Source organism: Salmo salar, chromosome ssa02, assembly GCF_905237065.1.
Source record: "Salmo salar chromosome ssa02, Ssal_v3.1, whole genome shotgun sequence".
Taxonomy (NCBI): domain Eukaryota; kingdom Metazoa; phylum Chordata; class Actinopteri; order Salmoniformes; family Salmonidae; genus Salmo; species Salmo salar.
In genome coordinates this window covers 28,967,098-28,991,179 of record NC_059443.1, presented here as the reverse complement: position 1 = coordinate 28,991,179, position 24,082 = coordinate 28,967,098, and the positions used below count along the sequence as shown (strand labels likewise).

At 46.7% G+C, this 24,082-nt stretch overlaps 1 protein-coding gene across 2 annotated transcripts in view; it reads left to right on the top strand.

Annotated features, from left to right (window-relative positions):
* Positions 1-24,082, top strand: part of LOC106579350 (Wilms tumor protein 1-interacting protein) — a 38,266-nt gene that overhangs the window by 5,837 nt on the left and 8,347 nt on the right. Inside the window, exons 2-5 of one of the 2 annotated variants that reach the window (XM_014159196.2) lie at positions 8,897-8,998; positions 20,429-20,496; positions 21,175-21,237; positions 22,133-22,263. In XM_014159196.2, the coding sequence (XP_014014671.1) occupies positions 8,897-8,998; positions 20,429-20,496; positions 21,175-21,237; positions 22,133-22,263 (364 nt within the window). The remainder of the gene's footprint in view (positions 1-8,896; positions 8,999-20,428; positions 20,497-21,174; positions 21,238-22,132; positions 22,264-24,082) is intronic. The other variant, XM_014159199.2, reaches the window with a different exon arrangement.

The following is a 24,082-nucleotide window of genomic DNA, read 5'->3' as shown; positions in this document are numbered from 1 at the left end:
TATGTGCCATGTAAGAAAGTTAACGTTTAAGTTCCTTGCTCAGAACATGAGAACATATGAAAGCTGGTGGTTCCTTTTAACATGAGTCTTCAATATTCCCAGGTAAGAAGTTTTAGGTTGTAGTTATTCTAGGAATTATAGGACTATTTCTCTCTATACGATTTGTATTTCATATACCTTTGACTATTGGATGTTCTTATAGGCACTTTAGTATTGCCAGTGTAACAGTATAACTTCCGTCCCTCTCCTCGCTCCTACCTGGGCTCGAACCAGGAACACATCGACAACAGCCACCCTCGAAGCAGCGTTACCCATGCAGAGCAAGGGGAACAACTACTCCAAGTCTCAGAGCGAGTGACGTTTGAATCGCTATTAGCACGCACCCTGCTAACTAGCTAGCCATTTCACATCGGTTACACCAGCCTAATCTCGGGAGTTGATAGGCTTGACGTCATAAACAGCGCAATGCTTGAAGCATTGCGAAGAGCTGCTGGCAAAACGCACGAAAGTGCTGTTTGAATGAATGCTTACGAGCCTGCTGGTGCCTACCATCGCTCAGTCAGACTGCTCTATCAAATCATAAACTTAATTATAACATAATAACACACAGAAATACGAGCCTTAGGTCATTAATATGGTCGAATCCGGAAACTATCATCTCGAAAACAAAACGTTTATTCTTTCAGTGAAATACGGAACCGTTCCGTATTTTATCTAACGGGTGGCATCCATAAGTCTAAATATTCATGTTACATTGCACAACCTTCAATGTTATGTCATAATTACATCAAATTCTGGCAAATTAGTTCGCAACGAGCCAGGCGGCCCAAACTGTTGCATATACCCTGACTCTGCGTGCAATGAACGCAAGAGAAGTGACACAATTTCACCTGGTTAATATTGCCTGCTAACCTGGATTTCTTTTAGCTAAATGTGCAGGTTTAATAATATATATTCTGTGTATTGATTTTAAGAAAGGCATTGATGTTTATGTTTAGGTACAGTCGTGCAATGATTGTGCTTTTTTGCAAATGCGCTTTTGTTACATCATCCCCCGTTTGGCGAAGTTGGCTGTCTTTCTTATGAAGAAATAGTCTTCACAGTTCGCAACGAGCCAGGCGGCCCAAACTGCTGCATATACCCTGACTCTGTTGCAAGAGAAGTGACACAATTTTCCTAGTTAAAAGAAATTCATGTTAGCAGGCAATATTAACTAAATATGCAGGTTTAAAAATATATATATACTTGTGTATTGATTTTAAGAAAGGCATGGATGTTTATGGTTAGGTACACGTTGGAGCAACGACAGTCCTTTTTCGCGAATGCGCACCGCATCGATTATATGCAACGCAGGACACGCTAGATAAACTAGTAATATCATCAACCATGTGTAGTTAACTAGTGCTTATGATTGATTGGTTGATTGTTTTTTATAAGATAAGTTTAATGCTAGCTAGCAACATTCCTTGGGTTCTGACTGCATTCGCGTAACAGGCAGGCTCCTCGTGGAGTGCATTGTAAGGCAGGTGGTTAGAGCATTGGGCTAGTTAACCGTAAGGTTGCAAGATTAAATCCCCAAACTGACAAGGTAAAAATCTGTCATTCTGCCCCTGAACAAGGCAGTTAACCCACCGTTCCTAGGCCGTCATTGAAAATAAGAATGTGTTCTTAACTGACTTGCCTAGTTAAATAAAGGTGTAAAAAAATTCAATAATTAAAAAATAATAATTGGCCAAGTCGGTGTCCAAAAATACCGATGTCCGATTGTTATGAAAACTTGAAATCGTCCCTAATTAATCAGCCATTCCGATTAATCGGTCGACCTCTAACCTAGTGATTTATTAGGTTCATGTAAAAGGGAGATTAGTGTGGCAATCCTAAATGCTCATATGGGTCACCTCCAAAATGATACCCTATTGCCTATTTAGTGCACTACTTGTGACCAGGGCCCATATAGTAGTGCACTGTATAGGGGATAGGGTGCCATTTCAGATCCATGCCTAGTGAGTTCCAGCCAGCTAGGGCTGGGGTCTCTCATATCATATACTCTGCTCTGATTGGCAGAGCTGCAGCTGGATGTTCTGGGAAACTGAGTGTGGTGCCAAACGGCTGCACCAGGGGAACACAGAGGAATGTCTGGAGGACGGGATGGGGCTGAGGAATATAAAGAGCGGGTGGGGAGCACGCTTAGTTTCATAAATGATTAGATTAGTAGAAGGTACTTCGGGTTAATTTATAGAACCTTTTGGTGCGCCTTTGGCTGTGAGAGAGCGAGGGCGAGAGGTAGAGCAGGGAAAAAGAGGCAGAGCGGAGAGCAAATTTATGGGTGGGAGGTCAGACAGGAAGGGTAAGTGGTGGGACAGGACAGAGGGTGGAGGGGATCACTGTCCCTGCACACACACACACACACACACACACACACACACACACACACACACACACACACACACACACACACACACACACACACACACACACACACACACACACACACAGACACAGACACAGACAGATAGTAGAGGTTGAGTGCTTTGTATTGTGTTGTAATTAAGGATGGCTTTCTCCTATCAGGCTGTAGTCTGTCTGTTGACTGGACAGTTTGCCTTAACTCTTCCCAGAGTTTCTTGGCTTCTGCTTTGGCACTCAATCTGTACCCCTGACAACTCCTGCAGGAAGCCTTTGTGTGTGTGTGTGTGTGTGTGTGTGTGTGTGTGTGTGTGTGTGTGTGTGTGTGTGTGTGTGTGTGTGTGTGTGTGTGTGTGTGTGTGTGTGTGTGTGTGTGTGTGTGTGTGTGTGTGTGTGTGTGTGTGTGTGTCTGCATCTCTCTCTCCCTCTTTATCTCTCTCTGTGTCTGTGCCTGGGGCCTTGCTTCAGTGTTTGATTGGTTGTATAAGTAAATGTGTGTTAGTGTAGTGAGAGAATGTTTTTGTGATGCTAGGCTGTTGTTTTTGGTGGGACCAGTGTTGATGTGATTTCATAATGTCCAAGCCTTGGATTCTAATACTGCCATATGATACACACACAAACATAACTAGTACTATCATAAAGACGATTACTAAGTGCAGTAGTCTTATTTGGCTTCTAACATGACAAGTCAACTACCATAACATCAAGTTCCTGTCAGAGATTGTGGAGGTATATGAAGAGGCTTGTTGTGAGCCATTGGGAAGCAGTAGAGGCAGACGTTTTGACAGCTGGGCTGCTGGGCTGGTGTTTGGGGGGTGAGGTGAGGGGGAGGATGGGGGGTGAAGTTTTGGCTCTGTGTTTTGATTCCATTCCCCCCTCACCCATGCCGTCGTAACCGTTAAAGAAAGCACTCCCCTATAAAATCACAGGGGTTTTGGAATATGGGACTGTAATCAGGGAGGAAAATGTTGCTTCTTTACCTAAGAATGTTTGTCCTAAACAGGAACCAGTTTGTTTGGTTGTTTATGTATCCCTCTTACTTTTCAGTGCATTTTATAGTTTCAATGGCATGTGCATTACAAACAACAGCTGTGACTTTCAACTCTGGTAGAAAATCATACAATTCTCAGTTTTTAAATTTCACCAAGTAAATCCAAAGTTGAGCTAAACAAACCCAACCCTGTTGAGTCCATACAGTAGAACTGACTGTCTGTCAGTCTGTCTAATGATGGATTGAACCTAGAATTCCAGGGTTGAGGCGAGATGGTTTGGAGGAGAGGAGAGGAGGGGTAGAGGAAGAGGAGAGGAGAGGTAGAGGAAGAGGAGGGGAGGGGTTGAGGAAGAGGAGAGGAGAGGAGAGGAGGGGTAGAGGAAGAGGAGAGGAGGGGTTGAGGAAGAGGAGAGGAGGGGTTGAGGAAGAGGAGAGGAGAGGAGAGGAGGGGTAGAGGAAGAGGAGAGGGATAGAGGAAGAGGAGAGGAGAGGAGAGGAGGGGTAGAGGAAGAGGAGAGGAGAGGTAGAGGAAGAGGAGGGGAGGGGTTGAGGAAGAGGAGAGGAGAGGAGAGGAGGGGTAGAGGAAGAGGAGAGGAGGGGTTGAGGAAGAGGAGAGGAGGGGTTGAGGAAGAGGAGAGGAGAGGAGAGGAGGGGTAGAGGAAGAGGAGAGGAGAGGTAGAGGAAGAGGAGAGGAGGGGTTGAGGAAGAGGAGAGGAGAGGTAGAGGAAGAGGAGGGGAGGGGTTGAGGAAGAGGAGAGGAGAGGAGAGGAGGGGTAGAGGAAGAGGAGAGGAGAGGTAGAGGAAGAGGAGAGGAGGGGTTGAGGAAGAGGAGAGGAGAGGAGAGGAGGGGTAGAGGAAGAGGAGAGGAGAGGTAGAGGAAGAGGAGAGGAGGGGTTGAGGAAGAGGAGAGGAGAGGTAGAGGAAGAGGAGGGGAGGGGTTGAGGAAGAGGAGAGGAGAGGAGAGGAGAGGTAGAGGAAGAGGAGGGGAGGGGTTGAGGAAGAGGAGAGGAGAGGAGAGGAGAGGTAGAGGAAGAGGAGGGGAGGGGTTGAGGAAGAGGAGAGGAGAGGAGAGGAGGGGTAGAGGAAGAGGAGAGGAGAGGTAGAGGAAGAGGAGAGGAGGGGTTGAGGAAGAGGAGAGGAGAGGTAGAGGAAGAGGAGAGGAGGGGTAGAGGAAGAGGAGAGGAGAGGTAGAGGAAGAGGAGGGGTTGAGGAAGAGGAGAGGAGAGGTAGAGGAAGAGGAGAGGAGGGGTAGAGGAAGAGGAGAGGAGAGGTAGAGGAAGAGGAGAGGAGAGGTAGAGGAAGAGGAGGGGAGGGGTTGAGGAAGAGGAGAGGAGAGGTAGAGGAAGAGGAGGGGTTGAGGAAGAGGAGAGGAGAGGTAGAGGAAGAGGAGAGGAGGGGTAGAGGAAGAGGAGAGGAGAGGTAGAGGAAGAGGAGGGAGGAACACATGATGAGAGCAGTAGGCCCTTCATCTCCAGACATTGTTATATAAGGGGATAGGTAGATGCGGCTGTGCTGTAGGCTACAGTGGTTTATTGTCATTTTGAGGGGAGGGTTAATTCAATAAGGTGTGTATATAGCTCATTCCTATATTGTGTTATAATGTGTAAGGTAAAGTCATGACGGGCAGATAGAAGAAAGTCACAAGACGCTACTTAATGTACTCTAAGACTGAATGTACTGTAAGACTTAATGTACTGTAAGACTTAATGTACTGTAAGACTGAATGTACTGTAAGACTTAATGTACTGTAAGACTTAATGTACTGTAAGACTTAATGTACTCTAAGACCAGAGGGTGCTCTATATTCATTGTAGTTAACAGGAAATGTTGATTCAATCAGGTGTATATATAGCTCATTCCTATATTGTGTTACAGTATCAGAGGAATTCCTATATTGTGTTACAGTATCAGAGGAATTCCTATATTGTCTTACAGTATCGGAGGTAGAGTCATAATAGGCAGGACAAATGGCTTAAAGCCAGTCATAGGTTATAAGGCCAGACTAGAGGACTGTGTTGTAGTTAACAGGAGATGTTGATTCAATTAAGTATATACACTTAGAACAGCCTCAATTCGTTGGGGCATGGACTCTACAAGGTGTTGAAAGCGTTCCACAGGGATGCTGGCCCGTGTTGACTCAAATGCTTCTCACAGTTGTGTCAAGTTGGCTTGATGTCCTTTCGGTGGTGGACCATTCTTGAGTGTGGAAAAACCCAGCAGTGTTGCAGTTCTTGACACAAACCGATGCGCCTGGCACCTACTACCATACCCTGTTCAAAGGCACTTCAGTCTTCTGTCTTGCCCATTCTATCAGGTATCAAGGTAAGACCCAAGTGCAGACTGTGTGAAGTAACAATGTTTATTGTAACAACAGGGGCAGACAAACGACAGGTCAAGGCAGACAGGGGTCGATAATCCAGAGTAGGAGCAAAGGTACAGGACGGCAGGCAGGCTCAGGGACGGGAAGAGTCGTCAGGTGGGCGGGTACAGGGTCAGGACAGGCAAAGGTCAAAAACCAGGAGGACAAGAAAAAGAGAGGCTTGGAAAAGACAGGAGCTGACAGGACGAATGCTGGTAAGCTTGACAAACAGGACGAACTGTCACAAGGACAAGCACAAGGACAGGTGAAACAGATCAGGGCGTGACACATTCAACCTCTGAATGGCACACATACACAATCCGTGTCTCAAAAATCCTTCTTTAATCTGTCTCCTCCCCTTCATCTACACTGATTGAAGTGGATTTAATAAGTGACATCAATAAGGGATCATAGTTGTTACCTGGATTCACCTGGTCAGTCCATGTCATGGAAAGAGCAGGTGTTTCTAATGTTTTGTACACTCCGTGTACATTCAGTTTATTAGGTACACCCATCTAGTACTGGGTCGGACCCCCCTTTGCCTCCAGAACAGCCGGAATTCTTCAGGGCATGGAAACATTGCTCAATTGGTTTCAAGGGACCTACTCGTGTGCCAGGAAAACATTCCCCACACCATTACACCACCAGCCTGTACCATTAACACCAGGCTGGATGGGGCCATGGGGATCATGCTGCTTACACCAAATCCTGACTGCCATCAGCATGACGCAACAGGAACCAGGATTCATAGGACCAGGCAAAGTTTTTCCACTCCTCAATCGTCCAGTGTTGGTGATCGTATGCCCACTGGAGCCGCTTCTTCTTGTTTTTAGCTGATAGGAGTGGAACCCCATGTGGTCGTCTGCTGCAGTAGCCCATCCCTGACAAGGACCGACGAGTTGTGCGTTGCGAGATGCCGTTCTGCACACCACTGTTGTACTGCGCCGCTATTTGTGGCCCTCCTCTTTGCTTGCACAATTCTTGCCATTCTCCTTCAACCTTTCATCAACGAGCTGTTTTCTCCCACAGGACCCTAGACACTGTCCTGCGTGAAAAGCCCAGGAGACCAGCCGTTCTGAGATACTGGAACCGGCGCGCCTGGCTTCGATGATCATAACACGCTCAAAGTTGCTTAGGTCACTGCCTGTCTGCCTGCTTTATATAGCAGGCCACGGCCACATGACTCACTGTCTGTAGGAGCAATCCATTTTTGTGAACATGGTGGTGTACATAATAAACTGTGTATAGCTCTATATTGTGTGTATAGCTCTATATTGTGTGTATAGCTCTATATTGTGTGTATAGCTCTATATTGTGTGTATAGCTCTATATTGTGTGTATAGCTCTATATTGTGTGTAAAGCTCTATATTGTGTGTAAAGCTCTATATTGTGTGTATAGCTCTATATTGTGTGTAAAGCTCTATATTGTGTAACAGTATGAAGAGGTGAAACTTAATGTTGTCTCTTCTCTGTGGCTGACAGTGGATGCGTTGCAAATAGTCCCCTATTCCCAATGTAGGGAGTAGGGGAGCATTGGGGATGCTGCCAGTGGGTTAGGGGAGGCGTACAGACGTAGTGCCTGGTGATGTCTGTCTGCAGGAGAGCAGGCTAGAGACAGAAGCTTCTTTGTGAGTGGCCAGGCGAGGCGGTACTGTCCCTGGCGTGGTCTTCGTCCCCCTGGGGAATGTTGTGTGTGTGTTTAACACACTGTTGTTTCAGCACAGTGCCAGGCCATGCTGCTGTGGGCTCATGTTGTTCTGTTACCACATCTCTCTCAGCTCTCAGCACACTGCCGACCTCTCAGCTCAGTCAGAAGGCCTCAGCACACAAAACACCTCAGAGGACACATGACACCAACTCTTTCTATTTTCACTGGACTCTCTCTCGCTCTCTTTCTCGTTCTTTCTCTCGCTCTCTCACACTCTATCACTCTATGGAACTTTCCACCTCCGCAGCCTGTCAGCTGACTAGATTATACTGCATGATTAGCTGTGTGTGTGTGTACGTTGCTATGCACTGCAGCATGCACATGCATGACTGAAGAGTGTGATAGAACAAACCACTGGCTGTGAAGACCCAACGTGATACATTGATTAGGACATGGCGTGTACTGAACCTCACCCACCACAGGTATACACACCAGCTGGGACAGCTCTCCAACTTGCATTACAGTCTCTTACTTTTCTATCCCTTTCTCCTCTTTCTCTCACTCCTTTCTCTCTCTTTCCTTCTCTTGTCTGCCTGTCTCTACCACCAACCTCTCACTTCCTGTCCTGTCTGACTGCTGGTCTATAAAGGGGAGGGCGAAAGGGACGTTTGTGTTTGTGTCTTTCAGTCTGGCTGAAGTGTGTGTGTGTGTGTGTGTGTGTGTGTGTGTGTGTGTGTGTGTGTGTGTGTGTGTGTGTGTGTGTGTGTGTGTGTGTGTGTGTGTGTGTGTGTGTGTGTGTGTGTGTGTGTGTGTGTGTGTGTGTGCATGCCGTCTGTCTAGCAGCAGTGTGTGCAGGGAGCAGCGTTTGATAGGAACAGGTCTTTTATCACTGTGTTCATGTGACAGACTCCTCTAGCCCAGAGCCAAACCAAACAAGCAGATTGGAATATATTTCCCCTTTCAATGATACTGCATGGCTAACTAATTTCCTTTGACTGTTGTTAGGCCATTTACATTCCATTGTTTGTGTCTGCTTTTGTCAGGCTGCTTGTTATGGATCCCGCCTCTTAATCAGCCTGTTTTTATTCATGTTATGGAATGCATACAATTGTAACTTTCTATTCTACCAGGACAACTGCTTATGACTGAGACAATAGTGGTGTCAAAGTACATGATGGTGGCACAGTGTGTGTGTGTTCATGTCTCTGACCTGGCTGTTGTGTTGTGTTCCAGGGAGCTGTGTGAAGTGTAACAAGGCTGTTGTGTTGTGTTCCAGGGAGCTGTGTGAAGTGTAACAAGGCTGTTGTGTTGTGTTCCAGGGAGCTGTGTGATGTGTAACAAGGCTGTTGTGTTGTGTTCCAGGGAGCTGTGTGAAGTGTAACAAGGCTGTTGTGTTGTGTTCCAGGGAGCTGTGTGAAGTGTAACAAGGCTGTTGTGTTGTGTTCCAGGGAGCTGTGTGACGTGTAACAGGGCTGTTGTGTTGTGTTCCAGGGAGCTGTGTGAAGTGTAACAAGGCGGTGTACGGAGCCACTGAGGCCTGCCAGGCTATGGGAAGCCTCTATCATGATGTCTGCTTCACCTGCAGCGCCTGCAGTAAGTACTACTACAGTACTACTACAGTAAACCCTGTCTACCTCACCTACTCTCTCCTTACCTCTAACATGACATACTTCACCTGAAGTAAGTAACCTACCACTTCCCCCCTATATTAATATATATGTATATATATGTATATATATATATATATATATATATATATATATATATATATACACTGCTCAAAAAAATAAAGGGAACACTTAAACAACACAATGTAACTCCAAGTCAATCACACTTCTGTGAAATCAAACTGTCCACTTAGGAAGCAACACTGATTGACAATAAATGTCACATGCTGTTGTGCAAATGGAATAGACAACAGGTGGAAATTATAGGCAATTAGCAAGACACCCCCAATAAAGGAGTGGTTCTGCAGGTGGGGACCACATACCACTTCTCAGTTCCTATGCTTCCTGGCTGATGTTTTGGTTACTTTTGAATGCTGGCAGTGCTTTCACTCTAGTGGTAGCATGAGACGGAGTCTACAACCCACACAAGTGGCTCAGGTAGTGCAGCTCATCCAGGATGGCACATCAATGCGAGCTGTGGCAAGAAGGTTTGCTGTGTCTGTCAGCGTAGTGTCCAGAGCATGGAGGCGCTACCTGGAGACAGGCCAGTACATCAGGAGACGTGGAGGAGGCCGTAGGAGGGCAACAACCCAGCAGCAGGACCGCTACCTCCGCCTTTGTGCAAGCAGGAGCAGGAGGAGCACTGCCAGAGCCCTGCAAAATGACCTCCAGCAGGCCACAAATGTGCATGTGTCTGCTCAAACGGTCAGAAACAGACTCCATGAGGGTGGTATGAGGGCCCGACGTCCACAGGTGGGGGTTGTGCTTACAGCCCAACACCGTGCAGGACGTTTGGCATTTGCCAGAGAACACCAAGATTGGCAAATTCGCCACTGGCGCCCTGTGCTCTTCACAGATGAAAGCAGGTTCACACTGAGCACGCGTGACAGACGTGACAGAGTCTGGAGACGCCCGTGGAGAACGTTCTGCTGCCTGCAACATCCTCCAGCATGACCGGTTTGGCGGTGGGTCAGTCATGGTGTGGGGTGGCATTTCTTTGGGGGCCGCACAGCCCTCCATGTGCTCGCCAGAGGTAGCCTGACTGCCATTAGGTACCGAGATGAGATCCTCAGACCCCTTGTGAGACCATATGCTGGTGCGGTTGGCCCTGGGTTCCTCCTAATGCAAGACAATGCTAGACCTCATGTGGCTGGAGTGTGTCAGCAGTTCCTGCAAGATGAAGGCATTGATGCTATGGACTGGCCCGCCCGTTCCCCAGACCTGAATCCAATTGAGCACATCTGGGACATCATGTCTCGCTCCATCCACCAACGCCACGTTGCACCACAGACTGTCCAGGAGTTGGCGGATGCTTTAGTCCAGGTCTGGGAGGAGATCCCTCAGGAGACCATCCGCCACCTCATCAGGAGCATGCCCAGGCGTTGTAGGGAGGTCATACAGGCACGTGGAGGCCACACACACTACTGAGCCTCATTTTGACTTGTTTTAAGGACATTACATCAAAGTTGGATCAGCCTGTAGTGTGGTTTTCCACTTTAATTTTGAGTGTGACTCCAAATGCAGACCTCCATGGGTTGATAAATTGGATTTCCATTGATTATTTTTGTGTGATTTTGTTGTCAGCACATTCAACTATGTAAAGAAAAAAGTATTTAATAAGATTATTTCTTTCATTCAGATCTAGGATGTGTTGTTTAAGTGTTCCCTTTATTTTTTTTGAGCAGTGTATATATATATATATATATATATATAATAATAAAAATATGTAATTAACATTTTATAATTATTAAAACTATTTTATATATTTTTAATGGATGTTAATTTGTATTCTGTGTAAACTTAAACGACTTAAACCAGATATAAAGTATGTAGAAAATATAATGGAGCTATATTTTTTTTATATGATCATCTTTTGAGAACTAACAATCACCAAAATAAAACTAGACAGGGACAGCCTAAAATTCCAAAAATGTCATGGCATGGGGCCCCCATTGATTTTGTTATAACGTTATAGTTACTCAGATAGCATAAGAACTTAGCTAGGAAATTAGCTTTAAAATTGCACATTTGTCTCAGCATTTCGATTAAGGCAGCCCTCCGCACCTCTCTGATTCAGAGGGGTTGGGTTAAATGTGGAAGACACATTTCAGTTGAATGCATTCAGTTGTGCAACTAACTAGGTATCCCCTTTCCTTTCCCTTTCCCATGACAAAATGTGTAGAATTGCAGGAAATTAGCTATAAAACAACATGTTGTCTCTGCGGCCAAGAAGACAGCATCTAAAATTCGGCATCTACGGAGACCGCGCCATTGGCATCGACCACTACCACTACCACTACTACGACCACTACCACTACCACTACCACTACTATAACCACTACCACTACTACGACCACTACCACTACTACGACCACTACCACTACTACGACCACTACCACTACCACTACTACGACCACTACCACAACCACTACCACTACTATAACCACTACCACTACTACGACCACTACCACTACTACGACCACTACCACTACTACGACCACTACCACTACTACGATCACTACCACCACCACTACTACGACCACTACCACTACTACGACCACTACCACTACTACAACCATGACCACTACCACGGCCACTACCACTACTATGACCACTACCACTACGACCACTACCACTACCGCTACCACTACTACGACACTATCACGGCCACTACCACTACTATGACCACCACTACCACTACTACGACCACTACCACTACCACTACTATGACCACTACTACGACCACTACTACGACCACGACCACTACTACGACCACGACCACTACCACTACTACGACCACGACCACTACTACGACCACTACTACGACCACGACCACTACCACTACTATGACCACTACCACTACTACGACCACTACCACTACTACGACCACTACCACTACTACGACCACTACCACGACCACTACCACTACTACGACCACTACCACGACCACTACCACTACTACGACCACTACCACGACCACTACCACTACTATGACCACTGCCACTACTACGACCACTACCACGACCACTACCACTACTACGACCACTACCACTACTACTACCACTACTACGACCACTACTACGACCACTACTACGACCACTACCAAGACCACTACCACTACTACGACCACTACCACTACTACTACCACTACTACGACCACTACTACGACCACTACCACTACTACGACCACTACCACTACTACGACCACTACCACGACCACTACCACTACTATGAACACTGCCACTACTACGACCACTACTACGACCACTACCACTACTACGACCACTACCGCTACTACTACCACTACTACGACCACTACTATGACCACTACCACTACCACGAACTACCACTACTATGACCACTGCCACTACTACGACCACTACCACTACAACAACCACTACCACTAATTTGACCACTGCCACTAGTACGACCACTACTACGACCACTAATATGACCACGACCACGACCACTAATATGACAACGACCACGACCACTACCACTATCACTAACACTACTACGACCACTACCACTACTACAACCACTAGCACTACTACAACCACTACTACGGCCACTGCCACTGCTACGACCACTGCCACTACTACGACCACTACTACAACCACTACCACTACTACGACCACTACTACGACCACTACCACTACTACGATCACGACCACTACCACAACTATGACCATGACCACTACCACTTCTACGACCACTACCACTACTACGACCACTACCACTACTACGACCACTACTACAACCACTACCACTACTACGACCACTACTACTACCACTACTACAATCACTACCACCACCACTACTACGACCACTACCACTACTACAACCATGACCACTACCACGGCCACTACCACTACTATGACCACTACCACTACGACCACTACCACTACCGCTACCACTACTACGACACTATCACGGCCACTACCACTACTATGACCACCACTACCACTACTACGACCACCACCACTACCACTACTATGACCACTACTACGACCACTACTACGACCACGACCACTACCACTACTATGACCACGACCACTACTACGACCACTACCACTACTACGACCACGACCACTACCACTACCACTACTATGACCACTACCACTACTACGACCACTAGCACGACCACTACCACTACTACGACCACTACTACGACCACTACCACGACCACTACCACTACTACGACCACTACCACGACCACTACCACTACTACGACCACGACCACTACCACTACTATGACCACTGCCACTACTACGACCACTACCACGACCACTACCACTACTACGACCACTACCACTACTACGACCACTACTACGACCACTACTACGACCACTACTATGACCACTACTACGACCACTACCACTACTACGACCACTACCACGACCACTACCACTACTATGACCACTGCCACTACTACGACCACTACCACGACCACTACCACTACTACGACCACTACCACTACTACGACCACTACTACGACCACTACTACGACCACTACTATGACCACTACTACGACCACTACCACTACTACGACCACTACCACGACCACTACCACTACTATGACCACTGCCACTACTACGACCACTACTACGACCACTACCACTACTACGACCACTACCACTACTACTACCACTACTAAGACCACTACCACTACCACGAACTACCACTACTATGACCACTGCCACTACTACGACCACTACAACTACTACGACCACTACCACTACAACAACCACTACCACTAATTTGACCACTGCCACTAGTACGACCACTACTACGACCACTAATATGACCACGACCACGACCACTAATATGACCACGACCACTACCACGACCACTACCACTATCACTAACACTACTACGACCACTACCACTATCACTAACACTACTACGACCACTACCACTACTACAACCACTAGCACTACTACAACCACTACTACGACCACTGCCACTGCTACGACCACTGCCACTACTACGACCACTACTACAACCACTACCACTACTACGACCACTAGTACGACCACTACCACTACTACGATCACGACCACTACCACAACTATGACCATGACCACTACCACTTCTACGACCACTACCACTACTACGACCACTACCACTACTACGACCACTACTACAACCACTACCACTACTACGACCACTACTACTACCACTACTACGATCACGACCACTACCACTACTATGACTATGACCATGACCACTACCAGTACTACGACCACTGCCACTACTATGACCACTGCCACTACTACGACCACTACTACGACCACTACTATGACCACTACCGCTACTACGACCACTACTACGACCACTACCACTACTACGACCACTACTACGACCACGCCAGCCATCCCTCAAACCTACTATCTATATACACAAACCCAACCTGCCTCACTCACTCTTTCCTCACCTTCTGTGTACATGCATGTGCACACACACACACACACACACACACACACACAGTCACTGGGTCACTTGACTCTGAGTCACATCTAGCACTACACAGCTGATTCAAATAATCAAAACTTAATGATCCGTTGGTAGTTTGAATCAGCTGTGTAGTGCTAGGGCAAAAACCACAACGTGCACCTAGACGTGGGGGCCCCAGGACCCAGTTTGGGAAACCCTGACCTAGTCCACCCAGTGTGTTGAACAGGCTCCCATGTAGCTCATGTCAGATCATGTTGCTGTGAGTTGTATTGTATGCTGAGTTCCTGTTCAACTAAATGGAACTGTCACATCATCTCTCCGACACTCATCCCCCGCCCCAGGCACACACACACACACACACACACACACACACACACACACACACACACACACACACACACACACACACACACACACACACACACACACACACACACACACACACACACACACACACACACACACACACACCGTCAGCTCCATGATTACAACCAAGGAACTGTGGTGTTTAGTTTCGGGGTGTGTCAGTCTCTCCTTCAGCCCACACAAAGAGAAGAGAATGCCACATCAAAACACAGACCCTGGGACATGAATCTAGAACACCGCAGCTGCAGTTTAGTGGCTCATTGATTCATCAAATCAATCGATGTGATTCAGTTACTCAGGGATTCTTAGAATCAGTGATTCAGTAATTCACCAACTTTATGGTTCAGCGTCTCACTGATTTAGTGATGTTCAGCTCGGATGGTTCCCTGGCTGCACCAAATTTGCTTCCCCCTGCCCTTGCCTGTCTGTCTCATCTCCCCTGATCTTGGCTTCTCTCATAGATGAGCTTTTCACTGTGTTTTCACTGTGATCTCCTTACTAGAACTTCAGAGGGATTCCAGAGCCATCCTGTCTTTTTGACCAATTATAATCCCCCTGTGGAGATGATCTCTGACCTCTGCCCGTGCCCATTAGAGGGCAGTGTGAGGCCTCCTGACCCCTGACCTGAAAGCTCATGCTCTACCATCTCTGATTAACACACCCTGTGCTATCCTTTATCTGCCCAACCGTGTGTGTGTGTGTGTGTGTGTGTGTGTGTGTGTGTGTGTGTGTGTGTGTGTGTGTGTGTGTGTGTGTGTGTGTGTGTGTGTGTGTGTGTGTGTGTGTGTGTGTGTGTGTGACTGTGTGAGGCGCTAAAAAGAAGAGCCACAGAATGGAGAGAGTTAGGGAGGCTGGTAGGGTCTAAACTGGGGGGAGTTAGATGGATACACACTGACTACATACCTCCCATAACCTTCTCCATCTGAGGGCACAGAGGCTGCGGCCGGCTCCACCAGGAGAGGGACCGGGCCGGGGAGGAATGCATGCGTAAGGGGCCTCCGGGTGGGAGTCCGAGGAGAGGACACAGACTGGTGTTATGCCAGCTGGACCCAGGGAGGTAGGGGTGCACGGGGCAGGACAGGAGGACCATTCAGAACTACCTACCACCTACTGTCAAGTTCCACCTACGCCGGAACACACACACACACACACACACACACACACACACACACACACACACACACACACACACACACACACACACACACACACACACACACACACACACAAAACAACGGTCTTGTTAAGCAGACTCTCCCTCCCCCTTAACCCCTCTACCACCTTCATGGTTCTTTTGTTGCATAACAGAATCTTTTTGACCCTGAACTTAAAATACTTAAAGGGGAAGGTAGTGGGGAGGTAGGGGGGAGACAGGGGCTGCATCCTTTGTTAGGTAGGAGGATAGTTCAAGCTGCATGTCTTGAAACCATCCGAGCTGAACATCACTAAATCAGAAGACGCTAAAAGCAGCTAATTATTGACTCTTCTAGAACGGTCACAAGCATGCCTGTTTAAAGCACCAGCACACAGCAGCCCAAAACACCACTCAACCCCCTTCAGAACTCCCCTTCACCCAGGGGAGATATGGGCTTGTTTGTAAAAGAGGAGAAGGGCTTGCAGGTCTATTAAAGTTGGCTATAGAGTGAGCTTCCAGCTAGTCTATGACAATAATCTGTTGGTCAAGACAAAGGGCTGTTAGAAGGAGCAATGAAACCAGAAGGTGAGCAGAGACAGCAAAGCTCCAGCAGGACGCTAAAGACCAGAGTAGGTGAGAATGAGAGTGAAGGATTGTAGGGGATTACACATCTCAACCTCAGAGCAGATCAGCAGACTGGACGGCTGGGAAGCGCACTGGACGGGAAATGACATGGGCAGGAAGTGGTTTTGGTCGCCGTGACGCCTAAGATATTTTCGCCACCATGAATTGTAATGTTTTACTTTACTTTTAAGACCTTTATTTATTTTGCACCATCATTCTCATTCAAATACTCATCATACTCACAATTTTGGACGAGAGAGAATGGAACACCTTAAATACCAGCACGACTAGAGATATTTGCTTCTAAATAAGTGTTGGCTTTGCCACGTCTCCCTCAATAAAGAGGCCCTTTCTCACAAACGTAGAGTCTAAATCTGCCCTCACGACACACAGTTAGGCAGTCAACTCCCAGCTTTTCCCATTGGAAGTTGATTCGGCATGATTTGATCAAGAGAGTAGCTTAGTGTGTGTGTGGACCAGAGCATCATTCTGAGCTGAGACTGGAGGGGATGTGGTTTGTTGTGAGAACAGAAGTGTAATTGTTGTGTCATCAGCCCAACCAATCCCAACCCACCTTACAACATCAGCCTCTCCAACTAATCTTCTGCCGTTATAGAACACAAGCATGGATTGGATGTGACGTTAGTGACCTGAAAACTGCCGTGGTTTTATTGCTGGCACTCTTAGATGGTGGATAGATTGTGAAGCTAAAACACCCTACCCTGTCCCCGTGTCCACACTCTACATCTGATAAATGTGATTGAGGTAAGGGAGGACATTGCTGTGAGTAACAATTTCCTCCAAATAAACACTTATAGGCCCTATTGGACACGTGTTGTTGTGCTGGGGAAATAAGTATTAGAAAGGATTCAACTAAATGAACCTTAATTCACATGCTTTTTGAGAACCGTTACAGCTTTTCTAAGGAAGAGTGGGTTATGGGTATTATGAATGTTTTCAGCACATGTGAAATGTGGTCCATTCTCTTTTGCTGTGATGGCATCTGATCTGTGCATTTCTCACATAGCTCTTGTGATCTTCTTCCTAGATTTCTAGTGTTTATAGTACAGTAATAGACAGGCTTTTACATAATTAATGAAAGGTGTTGGAGAAGTGGACAGATAGATCTTAGAATCAACCTAAAAGTATTAAAGAACGTTTTCGTTAGAAAACAGCCCAGGCCTGTGTGTGTTTTCTGTCTCTGAGGCATTTATTATTTATATTAGGGGGGACATAGTCGTCACTCTTCTGGAACTCTTTTGTTACTGTCAGCACAGTCTTCTCTGGACATTCATTCATCTTATTGTCTCACAAGGCTCCCTGCCTTCTCTCTCTCTCTCTCTCTCTCTCTCTCTCTCTCTCTCTCTCTCTCCAAAAAGACAGGAATGTGAAGAAGTGTTCATCCCCCATTCCCTCCATCACACTTTTCTTCGTTCCTGAGGGAAATTAAGGGGAAAATAGGGTTATTAAATGATGATTATTCAAGGACAGTTTTGCACCTTTTCCTGATGCAGAGATGGTCTTTTTGTTGTTGTAAGGATTCCCTTTCTGACTTTGATATTGTCAGTTTATCCCTCTGAAGTACAGGCAGGATAGGTATGTCATATGGCACTTATTACAAAGGAATGTTACATTCCATTCAAATCAGTTCAATGTAATTCAATGAAATGTTGTACATGATAAGACCGTTAGTTCCGAGTTCTGCCAGGAAGCTTGGCCAGTTTCATAATGCTACTGCATGCGTAGGTTCAAAGCCTTGATAGAAGTACAGTACAGGATGTCTCATTGTTTGGCTCTATCCATGTCCTTAAGAGGATCAAACCCTTCAGATGGCTGCTGTGGGCTTTCAGGAGCTCTACTGGGATTTAGGGTCTATTATTGTTACCCCTGGGAGGGTCCCACATGGCATTAGATGTTTTTAGGATAATGTGGGTTCTGGGTTTATCACGGATTTTGAGTTAAAGTACCAGAGAGGAGGAATCAGTGGAAAGTCTTATTTTCCCTGGGGGGAGGGGACACTGGGGTCATGTTCAGTAGGGGAGAAAACCTTAACTCAGGGAAACGGGAAGGTACTACCTGAACTTCAGCGTTCTTATTGGACAAAACTACCTGAACTGTCAATAAGAACACACATGTCCGTTTTCCATTGAAAAAGGTTTCGCTACAGTGTTCCCTAGCATGATCAGGTCACCACTGGTATCACTGCAACCGGTGCTCTGCCCTTCTCTCCATCACAGGCCCCCATTCCCTCAGCCAGCCATTTCAGATCAATGAGACCTGTGAATAAAACATATTAGTTCCTAATCGGTTAGGGATTCTTTTAGCAGTTAGTGATTCTTTTAGCACCATCTCTCTACTCGCCTTTCACAATTTTTTATTAGTCTAACGTGTGTAGCTAATAGCTCTGTGGCAGACAGGAGATGAAGAAGGCTACCATTCACTAGTGTTAACCCCTCCCTTTCTCCTTCACCTCCTCCCTGAAAATGTGTGGAATGTTTCCCCTTCCTGTGGGATGGGCTGTAGGAATGGAGGGAGGGGAGGGGAGAAGAGAAGGGGGTATATTATGGGGGATTCAGACAGACAGTCAGACAGGAAGTGCTCTCGGTGTGTGGAGCGATCTTGGAGAGAACAGACAGAAAGCAGGAAAGAAGAAGAGCTAGCGCTGCCTCTGGGCCTGAGGCCTGGGTCTCTCTCTCTGTCTCTCTGTCTCTCTCTCTCTCTCTCTCTTTGCCACGTGAAGCAAACCATTAGAGAACTCTGTTTTAATCAGTTACGCTCTGTTTAGTCATTGTATTCAATCACACCATTTTCCCCTCATGTGCTAGTGATTGTCTCAGCGAGGGCCCAGATGTGTTCCCTGTAGTTCCCAGTGCAGCAGAAAGCTGCCCAACCAGGCCAGTCTCTCTCTGAAGCAGATTAAATCAAGAGGCTGCTGCAGTATTAGACTCAGTGTTTATTTGAGTTGGTGTCTGGGAATTAGCAAGACTTAATGGATTCTGTCTGACGTTCTGGAGCCTTTGAACTGAAATAAGTTACCACAGCGCTTAGGAGAGATGTATAGGACTCATTAGCCCGGTCCCAGATCAGTTTGTGCGGTCGAATTGATCTGAGACCAGGCTAGGATTTCATATGGAGTTCACACATCTCTCCGAATACTCCCAGATGCCTCCCATGTGATCTGTAAAAGTCATCTTTGTGTCACGACTTCCGCCGAAGTCGGCTCCTCTCCTTGTCCGGGCGGCGTTCGGCGGTCGACGTCACCGGCTTTCTAGCCATCGCCGCTCCATTTTTCATTGTTCCATTTGTTTTGTCTTGTTCCCTGCACACCTGGTTTACATTCCCAATCACACTGCATGTATTTATTCCTCTGTTCCCCCCCAATGTCGTTGTGTGGAATTGTTTGGTGTTACGTGTTTGAGGTTACGCGCCAGGCTGGTGTTTATGATCCGTGTTATTGCTCGTAGTATGTTTATTTGAATTCATTAGCTTTTGTGACTGTGTTTTGCGCTCTGCACTTTTGCTATTGTGGCTGGAGGTTTTGACGCAGTTGCGTCCGTCTGCTGTTTGCTCCTGCCTCAATAAAGTGTGTGCCTGTTCACAACTCTCTGCTCTCCTGCACCTGACTTCTCCACCAGTACGCACCCAACACCTCGACACTTTGGTCTAATCATGGTCAGACAGTTTGATCTCATGGTTGGACCCAGCCCAAACTGTTCAGTGTTGTTTCAGTTAAGTTTATACTCTGAAAGCCCGTCTCTCTGTTCTTCGTCCCAGGCAGAAGGCTACGGGGGAAAGCATTTTACTACGTCGGTGGGAAGGTGTTCTGTGAAGAGGACTTTCTGGTAAGTAGTCCGTCTGGAGACTGTATCTAGAACCCTGCATACTTTAGGAGTATGTGAATAGAGTATTATCTATATTTCTGACAGCAGATATGTGTCTTCTGCCGTGTGCTACCGTGACTATATGTGACCGTGACCTCTGGACTCCAGATTATAGTTTCAATTTGATTTCTTCACCTCGTGGCCCAGGTTCAAGTTTCTAAGGGATTCTGGATCAGTTTACTCCTGTAGGGGCATTAGGGAGGGGGGTCGGGGAACTGGAGCTTGTACTTATCCATGTTTTAGAGGCATACGCCCCTGGGCATTGCACAGTGACACCTTGTATAAAGAAGGACAAGCAGGAGGACCCATGTTTACCTCAGCTGCCCTGTCACAACAACACGCTCCATTACATTACAGTTTGTCTGTTACTAGTCGATTAAATCAGTTGTCCTACTGTCTCTGTGCTGCTAATGAGTCTAACTTATCTCGCCTGGTATTAGAGGACTATTTCTGGACATGGTTGTATTTATCCCTAATTAAACATTAAGTTGATGTGGGAGAATTCCCCCATGTATCATATGAAGTGGACTGGGCTCATATGAGAAGAAGACTAGGAGTCAGTCTAAGATGCCAGCAGTTTCCTATGAGATGATGTCACAGCCGTAACCTCACTGTCCTCCCCTCCTCTGCCTGTTCCAGTATTCTGGATTCCAGCAGTCTGCAGACAAGTGTAACGCATGCGGACATCTGATCATGGATATGGTGAGTGTGTGTGTGTGTGTGTGTGTGTGTGTGTGTGTGTGTGTGTGTGTGTGTGTGTGTGTGTGTGTGTGTGTGTGTGTGTGTGTGTGTGTGTGTGTGTGTGTGTGTGTGTGTGTGTGTGTGTGTGTGTGTGTGTGTTGAGCAGCAGAAACATGGAGTCACTCCTCCTTCAGAGAACTTCCTGTGGGCACATCTGGAGAAAGCTTAGGAGGAAGTGGTTGTTTCAGGGCACGCGCACACACACACACACACACACACACACACACTAGGGTAAAACCAGGACACAAAGAGAGAATGTTAAACCCAAGTCCAGTAGTCATCAGCAGGTGTAGTAACACATGAAGGATTTACCATGACATAGCTATACACATGTTAACCATACAGAGCTGTAGCGGGGGGACAGATCTGTTTCCCTATTATCACTGTCTCTTTCTCCAACACACTGCTTCCCTCAGCTACTAACTCACTGTAAGACAGTCAACTCTATGCTCCATGAATGAGTGATCAGCGATCCACCACTTGTTCGATATGATAAAGCATTGAAATTCTCTCTCTCTTTCACTCCCCTTCTTTTGCTCTCTCTATCACCTCTCTGTCTCAACTTCTCTCTCTCTCTCTGTCTCTCTCTCTCTCCCTCTCCACCCCCTCTCTCTCCCTCTCCCCTTCTCTCTTTCTGTCTCTCTCCCTCTCCACCCCCTCTCTCTCTCTCCCTCTCCCCTTCTCTCTTTCTGTCTCTCTCCCTCTCCACCCCCTCTCTCTCTCCCTCTCCCCTTCTCTCTTTCTGTCTCTCTCCCTCTCCACCCCTCTCTCTTTCTCTCTCCCCTTCTCTTTCTCTCTCTCTCTCTCTCTCTCTCTCCCCTCTCTCTTTCTATCTCTCCCCCCTCCACCTCTATAGATCCTGCAGGCCCTTGGGAAGTCCTACCACCCTGGCTGTTTCCGTTGTGTCATCTGTAACGACAGTCTGGACGGAGTGCCCTTCACTGTGGACACAGAAAACAAGATTTACTGTGTCAAAGACTACCACAGGTATGTGGGTACAACCGTGATGAACACTGCAAAACATAAACATATTAGTTTAACTGGCGCTAACAATACGGCCAGAAGTCATGTTGCTATAACAGAAGCCAGCGGCAGTTCCATTTGGACATAGCAGGATCAGGTTTTTGCCACGTGGAGAGGAAGGGGGAGAGAGGAGATGTTAGGTAGGAAGAGCTGAGTCTCCTGTGGAAGAGCAAAGGGAGTAGCAGCATGGGGTCACCTCAGCCAAGCACAACAAACACACTGAATTAGGAATCTGGTCACTATGGAATCCACAGCAGCCGGCCAGGCCAGACCAGGGCAACCGCCCAGTATACTGACAGAACCATAGGGAAACTAAGAGCCATGGGCCTTATGTTAGAGCAATCAGAGCTCACTGTACTGAAGCCACCAGATGTCTTTTCCCGCCTATTCATGGTGAATCGTCACTAGCATTCATTCTCTAGCAGTCTAGTCATTCTCTAGCGGACTAAGGTACTGCATCTCAGGGCTAGAGGCATCACTACAGACCCTGGTTCGATTCCAGGCTGATCACAACCGGGCGTGATTGGGAGTCCCATAGGGTGGCGCACAATTTGCCCAGCGTCGTCCGGGTTTGGCCGGGGTAGGCCGTCATTGTGAATAAGAATTTGTTCTTAACTGACTTGCCTAGTTAAATAAAGGTTAAATAAAAATGTAAAATAAAATAACAAAAATTATTGTGAAGCTCAACATTTACATTTATATTTTAGCGACTTACAAGAGAAATTAGGTTTAAGTGCCTTGCTCAAGGTCACACCACCAGAATTTTCACCTAGTCGGCTCGGGGATTCAAACCAGCATCCTCAACCAAGTCACTTATAGATGCTTTGAAAATGATGCCCAAAAAATGCTACTATTGGTCCCATGCCTTCCCTGTAGCTCAGTTGGTAGAGCATGGTGTTTGCAACGCCAGTGTTGTGGGTTCGATTCCCACGGGGGGCCAGCACAGGAAGAAAAAAAAAATGTATGAAATGTATGCATTCACTACTGTAAGTCGCTCTGGATAACAGTGTCTGCTAAATGACTAAAATGTTTTAAAAAATATATATTTAAAAAATGACTTGAATGGTATTTGTGCCACAAATGCTAAAACGTTAGCATGTGGAAACAGTGCCAACGAAACCAAAGCATGGATTGCTATTATACCTTGTCCATAGACTGCTTACAGGATAAGGAAACTATGTGTAATTTTGTAATTTGGCTGAACTATCCTTTTAACGCAATTCAAATTCAGTGGTATTACACTGGGCTATTAACACAATAATACTCTTATAAATACTGCACAGAGTCCAGGAAAAACAGGAATTTAATACGGAGACCCTATTACGCATATATCTAGGAGAAGAAATGTGTGTGGTTTCTCAATCAGACCTAGTCATGCCCACTACACTGAGAGGTCCTTTGTTTTACAGACTCAGACATTCAGGTGCCAGCCAGCTGCACACAGTGTGTGTGTCTGTGTGTGTGGGGAAAGAATGAATGTATTTTTCTGGATTGGTTGAATCACGTGTGAGGCTAAGCCAGCACATCTGCAGACCTGGAGACTCACCACCTCTCCTTAGCAGTCTCAACGCTCTCATACACACACGCACACTGAAGGGGAGAGAAGGGGCAAAGGAGGAGAGAAGGGGCAAAGGGGGGACTGGTTGAAGAGAGGAATAAGGGTTAGAAGTATTAACCTGAAAAAATAGTAACAGATATAAGTGCTGTATCTATGTCAAGCCTGGTGGTCTTTCTGTAGGGAATCAGTATAAACCAGACATATATTTTCAGTCTGAAACTGTTA